General features: G+C 45.6%; 1 protein-coding gene across 6 annotated transcripts in view; it reads left to right on the forward strand.

The window, feature by feature from the left end:
* Positions 1 to 22946, forward strand: part of PALLD (palladin, cytoskeletal associated protein) — an 847172-nt gene that overhangs the window by 415451 nt on the left and 408775 nt on the right. For all 6 annotated transcript variants that reach the window (XM_069244048.1, XM_069244031.1, XM_069244040.1 and 3 more), the window contains 2 exons: positions 8056 to 8161; positions 20433 to 20513. In XM_069244048.1, the coding sequence (XP_069100149.1) occupies positions 8056 to 8161; positions 20433 to 20513 (187 nt within the window). The remainder of the gene's footprint in view (positions 1 to 8055; positions 8162 to 20432; positions 20514 to 22946) is intronic.

Below are 22946 nucleotides of genomic sequence, written 5' to 3' on the forward strand. Positions count from 1 at the left end.
ACCTAGGCCCATATTTATACTTCTTAAGCGCCGCATTTGCACCGCTTTTTGACACAAAAATGGCGCAAACTTACAAAATACAATTGTATTTTGCAAGTTGGCGCCGCTTTTGCGTCTAAAAATGACGCAAATGCAGCGCAAAAAAAGTATAAATATGGGCCCTAATGAATACATTGAACAAAGAAGGACATTTTGAATGAACTTTTTTTTTACAACATTTCATCTTTTGTCATGAGCCCCACTCTGTGCACAATATCCCAATAGACTGTCATAGTAGAGTCCTCAGCCATGTTCTAAATATTACATTGAGTATCTCACAGTTCCCACTGGGTCCATCTCCAAAGACAATCATGAGCAGATAGTTTGCTATGCAATACTCTCATTATCTCCCTGCATGCCTGTCTCTCTTTACTCAGTGGTGTACCTAAAATGTGCAACTGAATTTGCAGTGAAGAAACACGGTGAAGGAAGGGTGCAGGGCCACGACCAATACATGTTTCCTGTACTAGTCATGTTACTCAATTAATGGTGCCAGGAGATCGGTTTACTTACTTCACGTATATGTAAATGCCAGAACCCCCGTGCTACCTTAACAGGCCACGTCCCTGTGAACTCTCGCTTCACCAACAGCTTAATGTCACTGAACAACCATTGGACGGTGCTGGAGATTAGATTAGACATAACTGAAGGACAAATAAAGAAAAAAGGTAGGTTGAGACAGGGAGGCTAGTACTTGAGGCAGGAAGGGTCAGGCATAGGTGTATGAGGAAAGAAGTCGAGGCAGAAGTAGATTGGTTGAGTACGGAGAAAAATGAGGGAGTGGACTGTCAGCAAAGGATATCAGATGAGGCACAAACATTGTAGAAGAACCCAGTAGCGGCTCGCGGCACGGTAAAGGAGTGAGGCAGCGCAGTGCATGGTGGGTGGGGGAACAAAGCAAAGGAAAACACAAAATTTAAAAAAGAAAAAAAACTTACCTGACTCCCTGCCGCTCTTCTGGCTCCACTTGCAGGCTCCCAGCCTAACCTATGGCAAGTCCTAATGATGCTCTCAGAAAAGCAGTGTTAGGAGTGGCCAGAGCACCCTGGCTTTGCGCTCCCTGGCAGACTGGGAGCTTGGGCCTGCTGTCTCCAACCTGGCAACACAGTGCTGGGTTGGAGAGAGCTCAGTGCGCATGTGTGTTTGGCCGGCCTGAGACGGCTGGCCAAACACACATGCGCACTGAGGGGAGTGCACAGCAATCCCCCCCTCCAACCCTGTCATCCCCTATGGCCTTGCCCCTTTAAAAATAAAACGATAATAACATAATTTAAATATCATTTTATTCTTAAAGGTTTGCAGCTGCTGCTGCTGGCAGGGGGGCCACGCTCCTCCGCCATAGTGGAGGAGCCGCAGCTGGAAGAACCGTCAATGGTGTTTGTGGGGTGTTAAGCCACAAACATAACACAGTTTTTAATGGTGTTTTTTTCATGGATTTTCTAGTTTTATTTTTAAAGATATACTTTTTTCCCAACCCCTTTTGTGCATGGCCTTCAGATGTGTGCAGCAGGGGTTGTGATCAGAACTTGACTTGTGGTCTCTATTTGCACCACACCCGCCAAACCCAGCTGTGCACAGGCTTCAGCCAGGCACTGCACCCAACCCAAATTGGACATCCATGTCCCACTGCAGGCATCTTTCAACATGTTCACTCAGGGTTGGCTACAGTGCCAGACCCGTCGCACAACCTGCCACTGGCTGCCTACACATCTATATACATCTTTTGGCCTGTCCTAGTGCCCAACCTACTGTGAGGTTGGCCACAGGGGTTGATGTCCCTTGAAGTCTTCTTTGGTCCAGCGAAAGTCAGTTGCCACAGGACTACTGGACTCAAATCACAGCAAAACCAAAGGTTCCCTTTACTGAAGTCTAGTGTATGTCTTGAGTGACCAAACTTCACTCCAACCACTCTCCCAGGACTGGCAGACTCGGATACAAATTTAGAACATTGGGACTTGGTCCTCTGGGCTGCACTTCAGCTATCAGTGGTGATCAGGCGATTGCAGCTGCTGACTGGCCAGAATGGGCTTCTTCAGCATTTGTGGCCCTGGTGCTGTAACAGGAAGGCAGCCAACTGACTTTTGGAGTTCGCCTCTTCTGTCTGGGGCTTGGGATTGACTTTTCTACGAGCCTGGCACCACAGACATAGTCTTTTTTTTTGCTAGGTGCTGCAGGTCCAATCTTTGATGCAGCCTCTGATTACCTAGTCCAGGAATGAGCATGGCAGTCCTTCATCCATTCTCTGCCCAGTCCAGATGCGAGCTGAGATCTGGGTGCCAGTGGTGCCATATTTATTCCCAGAAAGTACCCTGAGGAGATGTAGCGGTTACTAGCCAGTGGACTACTAGGACCGTCCCTGCCTGGGTGCGACATCCTTCAATGTTTGGCCTCTAGATATCCCAAGATGGCAGAACCCCTCTCTTGATGTGTGGCGCTTCGGACCACATACTAGAGGTGTAGCTACCTGAGGGATATATGCCTTCAGAAAAACTGGTTTGGCAACTTGTTTCCCCTCTCTGTCCCTGATTCCAACCCGTCTACCTCAACAAAAGAGCAGTCCCTCTTGTGTATGTTCACCATTTGCCCTTTAAAAGCTACCTTTGAAACTCGCCTTTTTGGATCCCACCCTGAGTGGTTTCTTGCCAGGATGGAGTGACACCTCTTCTAACGGCAGGTCGCTATTATTCTCACTTCTCACTAGGAGGGCAGAAGGCTGTCTTGTGGCCAACATCTGCGAGGGTCCACATGAAGACTTGGGCAACAGAGTTGTAGCTTTCTAAAAATTGCATTTCTTAACAAGTTACATTAAATTCGACTTGGGCACCAAGTCGGATTGAATGCAACAATCACTTTGATACCTTGAAGTATCAATTACAGTCGTCCCATTCAGAAGTTAGCACAGCTGAGTTGTCAGCATGTATACATGCACTCTCCAATGGACTACTAATGTTTCTCCAGTAAAAATGACAATTTGGGGGTTTTACTGTTCAAACATACAAAAATGCATATCCTACTCTTTAATATATTGCACTCTGCCTTAGGCCTCAATAGGCCTGCTGCAGGGGTGACTTGGAAATATTAAAGAGGGAGGTTTGGGCTTTGCCATTAGTGTAAATGGCAAAATCGAGTTAGCAGTTTAAAACTTCTCTGCCAGTTTTAATTGGCAGGCTGGGAGACATGTTTTCAGATTGTTGCATCCAGTGTGGCAAAATAGGTACTACAGCCTTGGCTGGGCACTTTACCTTACAGGCCTTGGATGCAACTGGTACCATATACTAGGGACGTATAAGTAAGTACAGCCATACTGATTGGGTGTAAGCCAATCAAACATTCACTTTGTAGGGTCAAAACATTGCCACATAGGTCTAGTTAGCAGGACTCGGTGCACTCTCAAAGTTAAAAAAAACAGCAGCACCAGTCCAAAGCTTTGGGGTGATCATGCAAAAAGAGGCATTTCCTTATAGCCGCAGAACAAGACCTGTGGCCTGTCTCTTCACCCAATCCTCCATGTATGGCCTATCTTCTCTGTGGAAGCCTTAGCCTCAGCCCTGCAAAAAACCTGCTGCAGAGGGCCAATCCTCACTGTACACAGAGCCTCATATCGTGTACAATACAGCCTACAGCCAGGTCCTTCAGCCAGCCCATATTGCACATGGTCTTTGCCTATAAAGTGCAGTAGTAAGCTAGAGTCTATTTCTTGCAGCAGGTCTTGCTCCCATCCCACGATATGCTTACTGAGTCTAGCTCCTAATTTTCTTTTTTTATGGTTCTCAAAATAACTTTTTTTTGTTTTGTTTTTGGGTTGAGTTCATGTTTTTTCCAGATACTCTTTTATTCAACCAGTAGCAGGAAAGGGACACTTTTAAAGACTATTTAAAAAAAAAAAACTCTTCACTGGGGGAATTTGCAGCAACGGTCCTCCATTTGCTCCTACCCTAACCACTTGTTCTTTCCCCACCCCAGATGCACTTGGCACTCCTCTTGCTATCTTTGCAGCAATGTTGTGCCCACCTATGCCTCTGCTGGAGATCTCTCTTTCCCACAGCGAGTATTCCTTTTCATGAGAATGGTGATACATAGTGAAGGTCCCAAAAGAGTAATGTTCTCTTGTCCATCAGCCTAGCTTCGTTTCACAGAGTTTACATGAAAATCCGTATATGTTTATATTTGTTTTCAACCTGAGGGTAAAAAAAATCCCACATGTCAGTCTGCTTCACTGGAGCATCTCCCAAGCACTGGACGTCGTCCTCCTTTTCCTCAAGTGCCATGCCTGAAGATGTTGTCAGGTGGTCTCCCGACTGTGACATTCTTTGTCTGACTTTTTGGGAGGTACTCCTTCCTCTCAGAAAATTGTTCTTCTGCCTACGTACTCCCACGCACTATCAGAAGATTTTTTCTATTTAACTGTTTAGTAGGGGCCTTTGAGCGTTTCCCCTCCTTGGGCAGGGGGTAAGAATGCACGCACCCTGCTCCCTTATGTAGCTTTTTTTTAAAGATACATGGAGTGCACACAGGGTACTGAAAGGGCTACCGCAAGGAAACTTTCTCTTGCAGAGAGCCAATCAGAGCTTTCAGATCCATGAACCTAACTTCAGTTTTGAGGATCTGAAATGGACGATAAGAGAAAATGATCCCTTCTCAAATAGGATTACCTTATTTGTTTTGATCTCCTTTTGAGTCTTTGAACCTCCTCAGACTATAATGGTCAAGATATATAAAAGTATTGATACTTGCAAGCCCACCCAGCACCTTTTTTAGATGCTTTTATTTCAAACATTACTGAGTGGATTTACAACAAACACACAAAAGCATGCTTTCTGAGCAAAGGTCTACTTTCATGTTAAGTTTGGTATAAATCTGATTAGTGGATTTTGCTGTAAGCACCAGCAAATTTTCTTATTGGAAAAGATATCTCTGCTCAATTCCCCTTTAACTTTTTCCCCATGTAGGGAACTGCACAAAATGTGGTCTCTCGGCCCTTAGATGACTAGGCTTTTGGACTGCCACATTTTGTGCAGATCCATCTTTGTGGGGCAAACTTATAGGCAAATAAAAAACATTTTCAATGGATAGCTGTCCTGATCCATAACTACACAACGTCATCTGTCACTGTGTAATTTAAACAGTCAAGGTGGAATTTTATCACCCAAAATAACAGCCTCCACAGTGACAGGTACTGAGCGGTCTCTCACTATGAACTTTTAGTGCCTTTCACGTATGTTTAATGGTTTATTTAGCCAATGGCACGTGGAGTTTATCAAACACCTGTGCATCTTCAATTGAAAGCTTTCTTTACAAATTACATGGCTCACGGTCCAGTGATTCAGTATTTCACTTACCTATTACATGTTCACTCCATCACTCTCTCTCTCACTGACTCTCTGTCTCCCTCACTCACTTACTCACATACTCGCCTCCACTCATTCTCACTTCCCCCTCACTCTCACTCCATCCATCCATCCATGATCACTCACTCATAGACCCTCTGTGCGTTCCTTCTGCCACACATAACAGATAATGCTGGTCAGTATGGTATTGAAGCAAGTTACAAAAGATATGGATTCTGCTGATTTAAGGAAGCAGATGTTGTTCTTGAGTGACAGATACCACTCCACCATTGAGCAATCAGTTCTTAAAACAGCCTTTAACTTTTTCCACCACAGCTTGTGCCCATGCTTACCTTGTTCTTCCAATGCAGAGGCCTTCCCCCAAAAATAGTCAAGCGTGAAAAAACGGCCCAGGAGTTGCTTTCAAACTTTCTGAATTGTTTTGGAAAATATACCGTCGACTTTGTTGTTAAGCTGCCCATGATCCCACAGTATGCTTTATTTACTTTCCCCGTGGTACCAGTGGAATGAAAATAGACCAAATCATAGAGAAATATTTATATACGTTAGGTGCCCTGCCAAGCTCTTGTTTTACTTTTACATATTTTTGGTGAAATTACTTCATATAAGGAGAAACACATTTTAAAACAAAGTCTAGAAAATGCTAAGGCCATCCATCTAGCTTTTGAAGGTAAGTTTCTTTTTAACTTACTTTATGCCTCATGCAATCTCTGACCAAAATGTCCCATCACGTGCTGTGCAAATATCACACATAACAGTTTCCCACACAAGACTTGCACACTGACTTTAGTGCACACACCAGTTTCTTCTTTCATGGTGAATGCAGATCAGCTGCATGAAATACAAATGTGAAACAGAGGCCATTGATAGTGTCAAGTGCAAATCCGTTGTGTATTTTATTGCATAAAATTGCAGTTTATTCAATTTCCAAACTTTTTTGGCCAATTTTTCAGCAGATTGTGAAAAATTAGCAACTTTGCTGCATACTTTGGGTCCCTCTAGGAATTTTCAAGCAGACATAGGCCCTCATTACAAGGCTGGCGGTCATCAGACCACCGGCCACGCGACGGCAACTGACCGCCACGGACCCAACGGTAAAGACTGCCGCATTACAAGTTGGGGAGTTTGGAGGAAGCCAAAGCACAACAACGCTGCCTAGCCTGCCGGTGCAGTCGCTGACGGATAACGAGGCAGCAAACCACCACGATTTTTGTGGCGGTCGCCCTGTTACGAAAACCCTGGTTGAAATGCACCTGGTGACAGGAATCCCCATTCCTGTCACCGGCACACCACCCCACACATCCACACACCTCCATGCACTCCCCCAACCCATCCACACACCTCCATGCACCCCCCACCTATCCCCACACTTGCAAACACCCCCACCCAACTGCACATATCCATACAGACACCACCACCCACTCTCACACTGACATACACACCCCCCACTCGCACTCACACATACGCACCTCCTCTGCAATCATTCAAACCCCCTCCGCATTCATGCACACCGCCACCCACTCCACATATGCATACATTCACACTCCCCCCTCCGCACACTTGCACACAGACACACCCACTCACTGGCAGACATGCACACATGCACCCCCACTCACATGCATCCCAATAGACACACCTACTTACTCACACCCTGACACCCCCCTGCACATACGTGCAGACACCCCCCAACTGCACGCATACATCCGGACACCCCCACTTGCTCGCTCACAAACATGCACTCAGACACCCCCATTCGCACACATACACGCACTCAGACAGATACCCCCACCCCTCTGCATACAAACACACACGCACTTGCACCCCGACACCCCCTCCCCTCCACATACATGCAGACACACACAGCCTTCACGCACACATACATACACACATGACTACCCATTCAGGCACACATACACACACACACCACAGACATGCACCCAACACCCCAGCTCCTTTCGGATGATCAACTTACCTTTTCCAGCGAGGTGGTAGTCCGGGAGGAGATGGGTCCTGATGTATTCCACTGCCAGCACCGCACAGCTGACAGGACTCTGCCTCTCTGTACTACATATCGTAATACAGCGGGTGGTGTCTTGTTGCCGTGGCAGTGCTGGTGGTGGAACTGGCTCTTCAACTCCATCGGCCAGGCCAACGGAGTCGGATTTCCACCCATAAACGGGCGGAAGTCCTTTCAGATCTCCTAATATGGTGGTCTGTTGAACGCAGCAGCTTCTGCGGTCTTTGATAATGACCACCGAAGACGTAATGAGGGCCACATTGTACAAAAACAAAAAAAAAAAGTTAAATAAATGGGATATTTATTCAGGGATAGCTGTTAACAGGTTAGCAACACTGCTGGTACTAAGGGCTTAGGTAAAAGTGGTATTCACAATAACAGCGGAGTAACGTAATATGATGGGGCCCCGCTGCAAAATGTGGAGATGGGCCCTGGAGTCTCCCATATGTCACAGATGGGTGGAGTGGGGCACCTCTAATGAGTTAGGGGGACCCTGAAGTGTTGGTGGGGCTGTAGGGGCCTGTGTTATGCCCGATACGATCCCTCTTTTACCTCCAGTTCTAACATAACTTCTCTGACCTGTTTTCTCCTAGCTCTCTGCTCTAATGCACCATTCCTCTGAGATTTCACTAACATGGTCCTTCTTCCTAGGGCTCAAAAGAAATCGACCTCCGTCTCCTTGACAATAGGATACCCTTCTGTGATGTCTGGGATGACCACTACCGTGATTCAGCCCCTCTCGGTGCCAGTCCAGAAGGTATGTGTCAGCCCAGGTTCTGCTTTCCAATGTGTAGGATTATTACTATGTCTGATACAGGTGCGATCCATGGTGCACTGCACTGGGGTGTCATATTCTTTGTCTAGCCTGTGTGGCTAAATCTAAGGGACATTTTCTATTTGTTTGTTAATAGAGTCCTGTCTTCATTGTATTGGTGCCCTTTGTAGTAGCATCACGTTTGGTATTTGAAGTCACAAGCAGCAACATTATCTCAACAACCTTTCTCAACAGCTTTCACTTTTATCCATTTCCCTGATACCTGAGTTGACTTCATTTGTGCTTTCTGCAGAGGTTTAACCATGACAGGCATTTCCTTGTAAAATAATGTGAAACACTTCAATCACTGTTCCTCCTTTTAACACCGGCAGGTAATGATTTCTTCAAGAGGAGGCAGTGAGATTGGTTCCACATTTAAATGGCTCCTAGCTCCACACTCCTCCCTAGGCCCTCTAAATCACAACAAGCCACGCTTGTTGCTCAGTGCATTAATGCCTACACTTCAGGGACCTGTGTTTGACTCCATGTCAAATGTTCCAATCTGGTAAGTGGGGGAGGATGAGAAAAGCAGCACCCAAGGAAGGGAGCAAGGAAGAAGCACAGGAGGGAGAGAAAAATACTGGGTCATGGAAAGAAGTACTTAAGGGAGAGGACAGCTTAGGGCAGGGCAGAAGCACACAGGTAGGAGTGAGCAGCTCAGAGTGCGGTGGGGAGAAGTCCATGGCGGAGGTGCCTGGAGAACACATGCACTCCAATGGAGCGCACAACAAGAGACCAAAATAATTGTTCCTTAAAAGTGAGCATCTGAAGGATTGAAGCCAGTAAATCAGAGAGATGATAAAGAAGCTGCGCTTTAGGGGAGGAATAAACACACAATGGGCAACTGTGACAAGGAAGCCATCTAATATGAAGTAAGCAAATGAGAGTGACAATGAAGCCAACCAATGGTAAGCAGTGGGTGGGCTGTAAGCCCCTGTACGCTCTTAGTAAACTCACAGTAGGTATCTTGCAACCACACAGCTTGCACTCCTTAGTAGGTGAAGCATAAAAATGGGCAGACTTGACTGTAGTGGTCACAAGGATTGAGATGGAGATTAAATCCAGACTATGAAGTTGCCGAAGCCAGTGTGATTTGGCAAAGTAGTTGCTATATAAATCAGTTAGTTTCTCAAAATATATATTGTTATTAATAAATTTGACTTGTAACCATTTTAAAATACATTAGCCCTGTCAGCAATGTATGATTGCGTAAACACTATAGAAATTACTCATTTCAATGACTGTCAGTAATGCCCACTGGACAGCAAACTGTCTGATGATGGCAGATTGAGTCCCTTGGCCACCGGGGAAAGCATGGTGGCCATGAGGTGTTAGGTGATAGACATAATGTAAGTTGCTCTCTCAAATTTGGTTCTACATTCAAAGATGCTGGAGCATAGGGGAAAAAGAGGGTGGGTACTCACCGTGACTCAACAATCTAGATGATCACCAAGCCTGCCGGTGCCTAACACCAGCCGTGACCTTACTGATGCAGTAACATAATATAAATGAATAATCTTTCTGAAACCTTATGCTTTAGAGCATTGAAAATAGGGCAGATACCGCTTACGTACACCCAGATGTAGCACTGCTACGTTATGGGTAGTATGAAATTGCAGCATGTGATTTGGATGAAAAATTGTCTTGCACAAGCTATTTCAACTGGTCTCTTTTTTGAATGAATTTTTCCAAAATGACCGTTTGTGGTAGCCTCCTTAGATCCCCCTTTTCAGTGCATAATTCCTTTACCCTCTCTTATTTTGAGTAATCTACTGGTTCTCTCAACTGGTTGCTCCTTCCTTTCTTCTGCTTGTGTACCTTTTTAACTAACCTAGTTACCTTCTTTACACACTTCACCGGTCTCCTCTTTTTAGATATCCCTGGATTGGGCAGAACTGCCAAACCCTTCCTAATCTTCCCAGGTGCATGTCCTCTATCCCCCTTCCCTGCCCCCCAGTTCCCCATACGTATCTTTCCGCTGTCACTCTATCTGTTTGTTTTAGATGTTCCTTCCCTCACCATTTTATTTTCCTTCCTCCACTAAGCCCCTTCCTTACGTTTCTCTTCTTGAGTTTTCCTTTGCATAGCCTGACCACCATGGTTAATGGTGGACACAGTGGACCTATTATCATATATGTGATATTTTCTCTTTTTACTACAAATCCTCTCCCTGTTCTATTTTTTAAATTCATTATTCTTGCAGTTCCTGTAATAATGCAAGTTTCCTGTTTTTCACCCTGACCTTGGCTTAATTTCAATACATTGCTTGACAGTCCATGTGTTAATTGCTGTAAAGCAAATGCTGTGAGCCTCAGTCTAGCAGATGAGCGTCTACTCATCATAAAATTAATTCTTGATGCCACCTTTAGTTAACAAAAAAAACATTTATATATCCCCACCCTTCCCTTGTACTCTGGGTGCTCCATGTGTAATACTGATTCAGGCACAAATGTTTTTTTCTGTCCATATAGCATTAAGGCTATTGTTGAATTGGGCTTAGATTTTCTATTTGTAACTCTAATGGAGTCATATTTTCGTAAAACATATTTAAGACACAATACCTATGTCAGATGATATTGTGACAATGATGTGCTGGTACCATATCTACAGTGTGGTATTAATAATTATTTCTGCAAGCGGTATTACCTCCAGATATTACCGCCACACTGGAAATGAGGGACATTATTTTCAGTCCTCTCTTCAGTTAGGCCCCTGTTTAAATATGTTCTATTTGTGACATCTTTCAAGAAATGACCTTTCCACCTCTTGTTCTCTGTGTCCAGAAAACATTTTAAGAACATGTAGTATGCATTTCTGGATTATCATTGTTGCAGGTTTAGAAGTATACTCTGTGCGGGAAGATTGGATCTGCTGAAGAAAGTATTCCCAAATGTATCAAATCTATGCAAACTGAGTTCTAAGATTACAAATAAATTCATTAAGCTCTGTACAAGACAGGAAGGCACACTTTTGGCTGAAGAGATAAAGAGATTAGTGAACATGTGTGCTAATTCTGAAGCAACTGATTGGCTAAATAGTGGTTGACTTTGATTTAGTCCCATGTATTACATGTAAGAAAAGCTATACATTTTTAAATAATATCTGTGTTTATTCAGTAGCATACAACATCAACATCAACATCAATTTGTTCTATCTCTGGCAGGTGAGTAAAATATAGATGTTTCCATAGCACAAGCTCACTGTCTACTCTGTCTTAAATCTTTCTGTGTGCGTCTCTCACATCTTCAGTCACGAAGTCACATCTTCTTGTAAAGTGATTGTGCCCACAAATGCACCAAGAATACATTTCGCAACTCTTAATAACACCATCAAATCCAGTTGGGGCAATTTAATTCTACAGTACATTATTAGACCTATGGAGTCCCCCAGGGCTCTGCTTTCTCACCCTTTTTATTCACTATTTAAATGATCCTTTTGACACCTATCATCACTGCTTATGGGTTAGGGTTTCAAATGTATGCTGATGATATTCAAATTCTTGAGGATCATATGAAAGGGCTTTTCAAATCCTATTATAAATGCAGAATAATTGCTGACACTTAAACAGTGGATGTCGGCAAAGCATCTCTGTCTCAGTGCTGGCAATATTGACATTCTACATTTGAGTACCTCAAACCCATTATTTTTTGGATTGATTTGATCAGCGCATTTGGTCCTCCTTTGAAAACAACACATATAGTATACCATTGAGGGGATTTTTTTGACTCCGACATTGAGCCAAAAGTAGCAAAAGTGTCCAATGTTGCACACCACCATCTTATACAATTTGTCTAAGATCAGCACTTTATTGAGTATCCCTAGGCATATCCTGTTGATTCAGGTGGTTATCTTTTTTCGGCTTTTTCATTGTTAGGTTATCTATTTGAATTGGAACTTTACCCAGATTTTGATTATAAAATGACATGCTGTTCAGGATAGGGCCATCTGCATAGCGTATGATCAAATTATGCAGCTTGTTCTTGGTTGGCCATAGGTTAAAGATCTAGTGAGTAAGTTGTCTCGGTTGAAATGCTAATCAGGATTAAGTTCCAAGAAATTCAGCAAAGTATTGTCAGTATTATCAGTAAAAGGCGCTCATTCTCTACAACAGACCATTGGCTGTTTGCAAGTGGTGTTACTCTCAAGTGGGCAGTATACATTGCAGTGACTGGCACTTCACCATAGAATCAACTCCAACTGTATATTTGATCATCAAGTTAATGCAACTCTCTTGAATATAGAGTGTTGAAGTACTTTTTTAACACAAGTTTTATTAGCATTTTGATAAGCACAGTATTATGGAATGCACATAACAGTTGCCTTTGACATTAGGAGGGATAATACAACAGCATGTATGGTGATCCCATCAAAATGTATGGAGTTTTCGCTTTTCATAATATTTTTTGTAGTGTATTCGTGATCTGACACTCCTTCGTGGGGGTCAGGGGTGTGACTGTAGTGCCAGGAGGTCATTACTCAATGAATAACAATGAGAAAACATGGAAGGTAACATATAAACTGTAGCTGTGTCCATGCATGCCTTATTGTCCCAGTGGAGGGTGCTGACAGTGTCAGGGATAGAAAATAGGGGGTTGTGTTGCTGGGAGGATGAGGGGGGCACACCTGGTTCAGGTTGGGGCAGTATGGGAGCCCACTGGAGTCAGCACACAACCCCCATGGTTGCCCTCAGGTGGTCCCAGCCCGTTTGCCCCCATGGTCCCATCAATTCCCACTCCCAAGCCCTCAGCAGGGTCATGGCTCCTCAGCTGGTCCCTCACCCTCATCCTCTGTCAGCTCATTTGCAGTCATGACAGATTCGCATTCATCCACCTCTTCTGTCCAGAGTGGTGCTATGGGCCTGCAATGGATCCCCAGTGCCTCCTCCTGGGCCATGGCTCTCTTCTCGGCCTGGGCCCAAAGGGTGAAATCCTTCACCCAGGTTCCCAGTTTGGTACCCCCCAGTGACTTCCAGGCCATAGCAATGTGTCTTTTTACCAGTGCCAATGCTAAGTCAAGAAATATGTTCCCTACCTTCTTAGTGGCTGGTCTGGGGAAGAGACCCAAGAGGCAAACTTCAGGAGTATTGTTAAGTGTTCTATTCAGGGTCTTGTTAAGTTTTGTGACAACCTCATCCCAAAACCTAGAAAGCACAGGGCACCCACAGGTCATGTGTCCAAAGTCAGAGTCTAATGCCGTGCAATGGGGGCATTCCCTGGAGTCTCTGCCATAGATAGCCCTGAACCTGTGTGGGGTGAGGTAAGTCCTTTGGAAATAGTTGTATTTAATATATATGAAACTAGAATTGTGAGAAACTTTTTGGGGTTAAGCCAACACCCTTCCCCATTCAGGGTCCATCAGATCTTGGCCCAAGTCTGCAGACCTGCATCCCCGGAGGGCGTATACTGCCTCCTGGCCTGGCTATCCATTGCCGTATAGAACCATGTGACCAAGTGGCTTCCAGAGCCCACTGTCAGTAGAAGCTGGAGGACCCTGTGCGTGGGAGGCTCCTTTTCTGCCAACCCCCACAAGTCCTGGAAAGCATGGGTAAGCAAGGACAAGTGCTTTATAGGTAAGGAATGTGCCCAGGGGTAGGCCTAACTGTTCTGACAAGTCCCTGAGGGGGATCAGGATGCCTGCCTGGAAAAGACACTCAGGGGGTTATTACAACTTTGGAGGAGGTGTTAATCCATCCCAAAAGTGACGGTAAAGTGACGGATATACCACCAGCCATATTACGAGTTCCATAGGATATAATGGACTCGTAATACGGCTGGTGGTATATCCGTCACTTTACTGTCACTTTTGGGACGGATTAACACCTCCTCCAAAGTTGTAATAACCCCCTCAGTGTCACTAGCCTGAAGAAGGTCAAGGCAGTCCCACCAACAGTAGTTGGGGGACATAGGGCGTCGTAGCCCACATCACCAGCAGAACAAGACGTGAAGTATATGCAGGCATGGAATCGTCATGGCAGGTTGCAGGAGTTTCGCCAGTAACAGCACCTGTTTGGGTTCAGAGCCCATCGATTCAAGTTCCATTTGATCCGCTCCATCCAACCCCTTAGTTATCCACTGGAGTGGGGCCGCATAATTCAAAATCTGCCATTCCCACTCCGCCTTCGAGTAGGGGACAGCGGAGGGTAGTCTATGCAACACTGTGGCGTCTGCCATCCCAGATCAGTTCTCCAAGGAGAATCTCAAGTCTCCAGAACCAGGCCACCAGAACCTTCACTGGAAGATTCACAAAGAAACAAAGAAGCCCTGGGAGCATAATCATTTTAGAAATAGCTATGTGCACCATGATTGGCACTTTGAGTGAGCACCAAAAACGGGGCACAGGACTTAAGAGACCCAAGAGCCTTCCCCAGGTTACCTTCACGTAGGTCTACCAAGTTGTGGAAAATCTGAATGCCCAGATATCGAAAGGAGCGTGGAGCCCAGAGTATATCAGGTGGGCAAGAGGTGAGGGAGCATGTTACACCATCCACTGGGAACACACATCTTGCCCTGGTTTACTGAAGACCCGAGTACAGGCAAATTCTTCAAGAAGCTGCAGTGCCTGGGGAAGTCTTGACACCATCTTGAAGATAAATAAGGAGTACGTCAGCATATAGTGAGATGACATGAACGGTACCATCCATGTCTATTCCCCAGTCCGCTTCCTCTGTCCGGAACCCCCGGCCAGGGGTTCGATGGCTATGTCAAATTACAGGGGCAACAGGGTGCATCCATGCCTGGTATCCCTGAACACCTTGTAAGCCTCAAAGACCATTCATCCAATCCTGATCCTTTCCCTTGGGCGTCCATCTAGTTCCCAGACCCATTTGCAGCATGGTAGCTTCCAAGACGTCCCACTGCACTGTGTCAAAGGCCTTCTAAAGGTCCAGCAACACGATCACTGTATGAGCCTTGGGGGGTCGGTTGCGGGCATAGAGGATAGAGTAGTCTACGAATGTTAAGGGAAGTATTGCGGGTTGGTATGAACGTGTTCTGATCAGTGTGAATCAGTACTTGCATGTGGGGTAATAACCAAGAGGCCAGTACTTTGCTAAGTATTTTAAAGTCTGAATTAAGCATGGGGAGGGGTTGAAAGTCAAATACCATCGCTTTGTTAGAAGGGATTTAGGCAGGAGGACTACCAAGGATTCCCTGGTCATGGCCAGGAGTATTCCCACCTCGTAAGCCTCTGTATACATTTCTGCTACTCTCGGCACCAGCTCTCCCACGAAAGACACTTAGAACTTCAAAGTGAGTCCATAAGCTCCCCGTGTTTTGCCCGATGCAATGGATTTAATGGCATTACGGAGTTCCACTTTCACATTGGTGCAGCCAGTGACTCCTGTTCTGCAGCGGGCGGCACTGAAGAGACAAGCGGTCCAAAAAAGGACCATATGTCGATAGAGAGAGACATAATAGCCCAGAATGCCCTGTTGATATCTATCCTGGAATAGAGGGCAGTCCTACCCGAAGTCATCAGGCGGTTGACAGGGGACCTCCATATTTCAGGACGGACCAACCAGGTCAGGAGTTTCCTTCGACTTCCCTTTCTCCTCATGGGCTCGACTCATGTAGGTCTTATAACCATGGCATCTGAGAGGCTTCAGGGCTACATTTTATAACTCTCAGGTCTTTAACAGTCATGGGAGAGCCTCTGGATTTGTGCCCGTTCATTATAGCAAGTATGGAGGTCATCCTTCACTTTCAGAAGGGCCCGTTCTAGATCCCTGCAGATACCCAGTGACTGCCCAGTCCACCTTAAAGGCCTCCCACTCCAGCCACGGACTTGATGCCATCCCAAGGTTTGAGGCAAAGTATCCAGTCACTTGGTGTGCTAAGACATCCCTGAAGAGAGCGTCCTCAAGGGCTGCCGAATGCAGCCGTAACATGGATATAAGTGTGCGTTTGTCAGGCAGTTGCAGCGTCAGGAGGAGAGAGATGTTGGTCTGACAGGGTATGGCCCAAGTACTCCATGTGCGTTATGCAGCCACTGAAGAACTTAGAGCATACAAAGCAGTTGGTCCTAGTAGGTACCTGATATAGCCCTGAGTAAAAGGAGTAGTCCCTGTCTGTTGTGTGTTGAGTGTTGAGTGTGCCGGGGTCCTCCATGTCCCAGTGTGTTACCCATTTGGTCAGGTTGGCTGCCGCCCTATAGGCCTCTGCTGCGAGCAGTGGCAGAATAAGGTCATGTCAAATATGCAGTTGAAGTTGCTCCCAATAAGGAGTGGCCCCCGCTAGGCAGCCAAGCCATGTCGACAGGGCATGGAAGAAGGCTACCTAAGACCAGTGGCCTACTGCAAAGCTGTCCCTGCACCAAGATATAGTGGCCCTCCTCATACATACCATTGTTATGGCCTCAAATAGGACCCCTGTCCTCACCCAGATCAATGCCCCCTCACAAAGGCCTAATAGGTAGTGGCATGAATGTGGTGCTGCCACCACTGCAGGAGGTGATCAGCCTCTGTAAGCGTGAGGTGTGTTTCTTCAACTAGAGCAATATGAACCTCCGTCATTTTAGATTTAACAGGAATTTGGGGCACTTGGCTGCTGATCCCAACCCACGTTCATTCTATGTCATCAGTTTGTAAGTATTAGGTGAGGTGGTCATGATGGATGCAGTGCGTCATTAACCCAACCAACTCACCTCTGACAGCCCCCCTCACACATCACTTTCACTCCCAAGACAGCCTTGAACAACAATGAACAACAAAAGTCCCAACTCCCTGACCTCAGAGCAGCCCAACACGGCTGCCACCTAAACGTTACTGTTTAGAAAGGTTAGTAACACACAACACCACCATTCTGCAATCTCTGCAATGACGATATGTGGGGGGGGGCATGGACATATCAGTTTTGCAGCCTCTGGTAGCCGTGCTGACACAGGCATTGCAATTGTTGCCCATATTGGGGGTCAGATACATTAAGTAGAGGGAAACAGCTTAAGCAATGTTCGCAGCAGTCTGGGAAGTCATCTTAGGTATTTTCTCATCATCAAGGTGCAGCGAATCTGAGTTGGAGGTGCCTGCCCGGCATTCTGATCCGCTGCTATCATCCGCGTTGGAGGCCCTGCCCTCGATGAGCAATGCCCCAGCCTGCAGTGCCGCCACTTTATCCATGTCCAATTGTGTCTGGGTGGGCTTCATCAGCACTCCCCTTCGTGGGCCCCTCTGTAACTTATGCCGTTTCCCGAGGCATATGTGGCCCTTGCCGGTGTTGGTCCATGGTCTGTTAGTCCCAGTCTAGTACGATTCCAGACACGATCAGGCCTCATTGGAGTCCTGGCAGAAGTGGGAGTTGCCATCCTACATTATCTTCCACTTGGCTGGTAAGATAAGTGAGTACTGGGTCCTTTCTTCCTGCAGAGTTTCTTTCAACTCAAAGAAGGAGGCCTGCTTGGCCAGCACACCAGCTGTAAAGTCAGGGAACAGCGTGACCTGGCCATTACCTACTCAGAATGGGCCCACCTTCCATGCGCATTACAACAGTATGTCTTTGTCTCTGTAGTGTAATAGTTTGGTGACCATGAGTCTGGAGGGCATCCAGGGCTGGTGGTCGAGCTGGGACCCAGTGTGCCCTCTCCAGGGCAAAGAAGGGTGTGAGCTGGGATGGGGCCACCACAGGACATAGAAAAGGTTCCAGCTAGGCCACAATGTCGGGCCCCTCAGTCCCATCCAGGATACTCACTATGCACACGTTATTACACTGACTGCATCCTTCAACATCTGCGCAGCGTTCCAGTCGGTGGGTAAGTGGGTCTTCATGGCTTGGTGCGAAGGCTCCAACTTGGTCAGGGACGTTTCAGTATCTTTGACCCTGTCCACCAGTTTCTGTTGGTCAGCTCAAAGCAGACCCAGCTCAACTGACACCATCCCTAGGTCCCTTTGGAGAACCAGGGATGGCCTTGATGGCCCACGGTATCTTGTCTAGGGTAACTTGCAGGGCCTGGGGCAATGGATCCAGGGACATTTCCAGGTTAGACATGTCTGGTTGCAAATCCTGCAGCACTGGGCATGATCCCTGTGCCCTAGCCTCCAGTTTCCCCATGGTGGCACCTGGTGTTGCTTCCAGCAGTAGGCATGCTTCCCTCAATTTGTGTGGGCCCTTGTTAGTAGGAGCTCAGTCCAATTAGTTTATGGCTATGGGCGTCCCTCCCAGTGGGTCCAAAAGGTAGAGTATGTTACTGCCTGTGTCATGCAGAGGATGAGTGCAGCACTGAGTCACCAGGGTTGAGCCGTCCCTTGCCCCCCTTCAATGAGGGTAAATCAGGGTAACCCATGTTGGCAACCCCGGGGTAGGCGTGGTTTCTGTTCCCAGAGGCTCCTGTGTGGGCACTTCCCCTATAGCATCTCACCAGGTTGAGGACAGTAAAGTCCATGCGGGCACGTAGTGGGGGCTGCTACTCATCAGATGTCCCCTAGGGGGAAGCTGTCTATATAGCGGCCTGCGTGGCCGAGGGTCTGGTGTGTAGTGCAGTCCTGCCGGTGTGGCCTACCTTCCTCAGCCGGCCCTGCCCCGTGGGCAAGGGCCTCCACTCTTCTCTCATGACATTTTCTCAGAGGTAGACATGCCCTCCTTCCTCAGTGGCTCCTGTGGGGGAACCGCCTCAAAGCACCCCATCTGGCTGGATACCCTGAAACCTTGTGGGCACACCCACTCCGCTGAGTGTTGGGCACCGATCGCCCTAGTTGTGGGAGGGTCACCTCTCGCCAGGGTCACTCCAGGCTAGCTGTTCATCCCCAGTGCACGGGCCCATCTCTCCTCGGCCAGTGGGGAGGAAGTCAGGGCACCACCGCTGGTGAGGAAAAGTCTGTGTGGAAAAACAACTCACTGCTAGGATCACATCGTTAATTTCAATAATCTCCCTGGTCAGTAATTTTCTGAAATGGGATATTCTGAAAACAATTTACACAATTTTGTCATAGAGGTATCCAATCCGCACAGTTGTTATGCTCCAAACAACATAGAGCATATATGGTTGTACTCTACATTGTTACTTGTCCATTTTAGGTTAGTGGGTGCATTTGCTCACAAAAAATACAACACATAAATTGTGAAAGACCCACTCTCAATCGATCAAATTCGTGTTTAAATTTAGAACTGATGGGACTTGTCCTGTGCTTTTATGAATGTCTTTGTTCAAGTATTTTCCCATGTTCTGATGGGTTGGTGCTACCCATGGCTATTCTCTTCTGACACCTTAGCGGTATTTCCCCACAGGACAGTGAATTGGAGTGTTCATCTAAATGAAGATCACGAGCCTAATTCACAAAACAATTTTCAGTCGTAAAAGTAGTTTTGCAATCGAATGTTGCTGTATTACAGCTGCTACAGATTCATAAAAGGTGATCTGGCAGCCATGGATCTGTTTATTCCTCCAGAACAGGCTACCACACATAAGTGTAATATTCAGCAAGAGTAAATCCCATGCAAGCAATGGAGAGTTAACCTTGTTAGTTTGTGAAAGCCTGGAAGCACGCCAGTATTTGGGCTTTCACAAACTGCTCTCCATCACTTATCCACCTGGAAATGGTAAACATTTACTCTTGACAAAGCCTGGAGTAAAGCCCACTCCAGGTTGGGAAATGGGACGGGTCATCCTCAGACAATGTCACAGTGTATGGGAAGGGATTCTTCTGCTTGGAAAAATATCTTCCTGGTGGAAACAAATGTGCAATTGTACAATGCCTTATTACAATGTGTAGCATTGCTGTGCATATAATTGTGTTTTGGAGGAATGCTACTATTAAAAAATGCCACATGACTTTTCCAGTCGTACACCTGGAAAGTTGCGGCTGGTGAAGCTTTCCAAATGACTACTGGTAGTTTTTGAGAATATCTCGAAGTCAGGAATCTTCACCTGTGCATCAGAGTGCGTGTAGGGGTGCAGATTTATGACTACTATTTGTGATTAGGGCTCTATATTTCATATGTGCATTAGTGTATTAGCCAACTATTAATAAACAGTTGGCTCTAAGGCAATCAGGTTCATATCATGAAAACATCATGAAAGTGAGATGGCCATCAAACTAGCCAAATGAGAACTGATTCCTTTCTGTTGGATGTAGACATTTCGAAATAACCCTGAAATACTTTAAAAGAACAAGATTGCAAAGGCAAGTCTGCAAAATACTTGGCTTAAAGGTTGAAACCTTGAGAAATGTTGGAATGTTTACCTGTTACGCAGATGAATTTGATCTGACTGTGACTTTGCTTTTCAGGTCCAAAGTCCAACTTCATACCTGTACCGGCTGGAGGGATCGAATAGCAGCAGCGCCTCCTCCGCGCCCGTTTTTACTAAGGTTTGATGTTTCCCTTGTTCTGCCCGTTGTGATAAAGGGACTGTGAAAATGTGGACTGCATGGAATAATGTGTTTTGATGCTTGTCTGTCTCTTGTTGGGATTGAAGTCATCACTTCTTCCACAATGTAAAGCCGTGTACTGCATCACCAAGACAACAATTTGGACACTCCCATCGCCCCCGCACACACACCCGCAACCTCCCACGTGTGTTACTGAAGTCTCAGCTAGTGGTCACACGATGTACTAAAATGCTGCTTATTTCTTTGAGACATGCGCATTCCCAGAATTATCCTTTATCACACATGGCTCAAGCTTATTTTTACTGAGGAGGTGGGGTGTAGCTTTAGTTTAGAAGAATATCACTATTGTATCATGAATTACTTAAGATCATTCACAGCATTTGAAGAGTTTGCAGCAAAATGCAATACATCACCCCCAATTCTCTGGCGTCGGTGAATATTTCCAGCACTTGGCTCTGGCCCTTCATTGGACCCATAGGTGCAGATGATGGCATCCACATGTATTTTTCAGTCCCAAGCACTGAACGTGAGTTTACCATTCTTCTATTATATTTTTCCTGAGCTATATCACCACTCCATTTCTTGGCAACATTGCTTATCTAATGAGAAGATTACAGTCAGTCATGATTGCGGCTGCTCGCCTGTTGACAACAGCCAGCAGCAGAGCTTCAGCTCTACCCCTGGCTGTCTCACTGGCTCCTGCTTCTGGCTGGCGTCGAGGTAAAGGTGCTGTGTATGGCTCTTTTGGTCCTCTATGTTAATGGTTCTAAATTAAAGTTAATAGCCACTTGTTGAAACTCACATTTCATAGCTCAAAGGCTCATGACTATCCCCTGTTTCTGTAGCTCACAGTAAGGAGATGGTCCAATCTCACGGTTGACTCTCTCCTTATGGAATGCTCTTCCTTGAAGGTTAGGACTTTGGGGAGTTATAGGCATTTCCAGAAATTGTTAGAAACTCCATTTTTCTACTCTTGCGTTAGGCAAGTGTGTAATGGACTATATGTGGATGTAGCACTAAGATCAGTTGATGGTGTTGCAGGCACTTTATTAAATACACCCGCAATTAGTGTGATCTTTAGCCAGGTGCAGAACCTTGATTCCTACCTGTTCTGCCTTCTCGCCTTGCTAGCATAAGGAACTTACATAATTACATTTCAGAGGACATAAAGAAAAATACCTTTTCAACATTTAGAAAAAAATACATTTGACATTCACTTGTTTTCTCTGAAGATACTGACAAGTTGTCCCCACTTTTTCAGCTAGTTCTACATGCAGCCTATGAGCTTCACACAGAGGCTAAGGCGGGAGCTCTTTAAATCTAAAGGTCTTGTTGGGTGTTTAATAACATCTCCAAACAATTTGACTCGAATAACTAAAGCTGAACCCAAGAGTTTCACGTAGAGTCAGATCCATATTTAATCCCCAGGAAAGCCAACTACCCTTTTACCATGCCCATTCAAGATGTGTGCAGTTTTAAGAAAAATAAAAAGGGACATTTATTTAGTATCCTAAAAAGCATGTGACTGTTTTGTAGACAAAAAAAGAAATCAATAAGGCGTGGCCTCAAAACATTGCACAAAACAAAAAAGTACATTCACTCCCATACTTAATTTCTGAACATGTGTTGGACTCTAAGGGCGCAGCTTTGGCAGACCGGCCAACACACATAAGACAGGTCAGCCAAGAGAAATATTATTTAATCTAAGGATACCATTGCTACAGCAACCTCGCCTTGATGTGGCATGCGGCTCATGCTTCCTGAACTGTGGATCAAAAATGGAAGAAAAAAAATCAGGCGACCAATATGTGCCACCGGTGAAAATAAGACCAAGCATTGGCAAAGACAATACATCTCGCCTGTGAGAGCTATTGGCTTTGACAATGTTTTGTAGCCATGCTGTACAGCAGCACGGATGGTTTGTAGTGTGGCTAAAACTAACTTTAAAAAGTGCAATGCTACAGCTAGAGCTAATGCAGTTTCTTTTTAAAAGGGTACTGGCACTGGTTGCATCACAGTCCTTTTTTATTATTATTATTTTGAGCTATGCTGCACATCAATGATGCTGCTATACAGCATGGTTACAAATCATTGCCAAAGTCAGCAATGTCCATGATGCACAGCATGAGCAAAAGGCAATGGCAGAGCCAATAATCTCAAAGGCAAAACCTATTAGCTTTACCAATGTGTGTTAAGTCTTGGCACAACACTCCTGTGATTGTGAGCACATCAGTTAATATCCCCATACGTGAAAAAGGAAAAAAATGACATTTTGGAAAAGATCCTCTCTAATAAAGAATCTAATTGCGCCCATGTCTTAGTGAAAATACAATATGAAGCAGATAACATCAGTTGTCACAATTAACATCCATTTCAAAGAAGAAAAGAGTTTGTTTGAAGTGTGGGTGCCAT

Source organism: Pleurodeles waltl, chromosome 1_2, assembly GCF_031143425.1.
Source record: "Pleurodeles waltl isolate 20211129_DDA chromosome 1_2, aPleWal1.hap1.20221129, whole genome shotgun sequence".
Classification (NCBI taxonomy): domain Eukaryota; kingdom Metazoa; phylum Chordata; class Amphibia; order Caudata; family Salamandridae; genus Pleurodeles; species Pleurodeles waltl.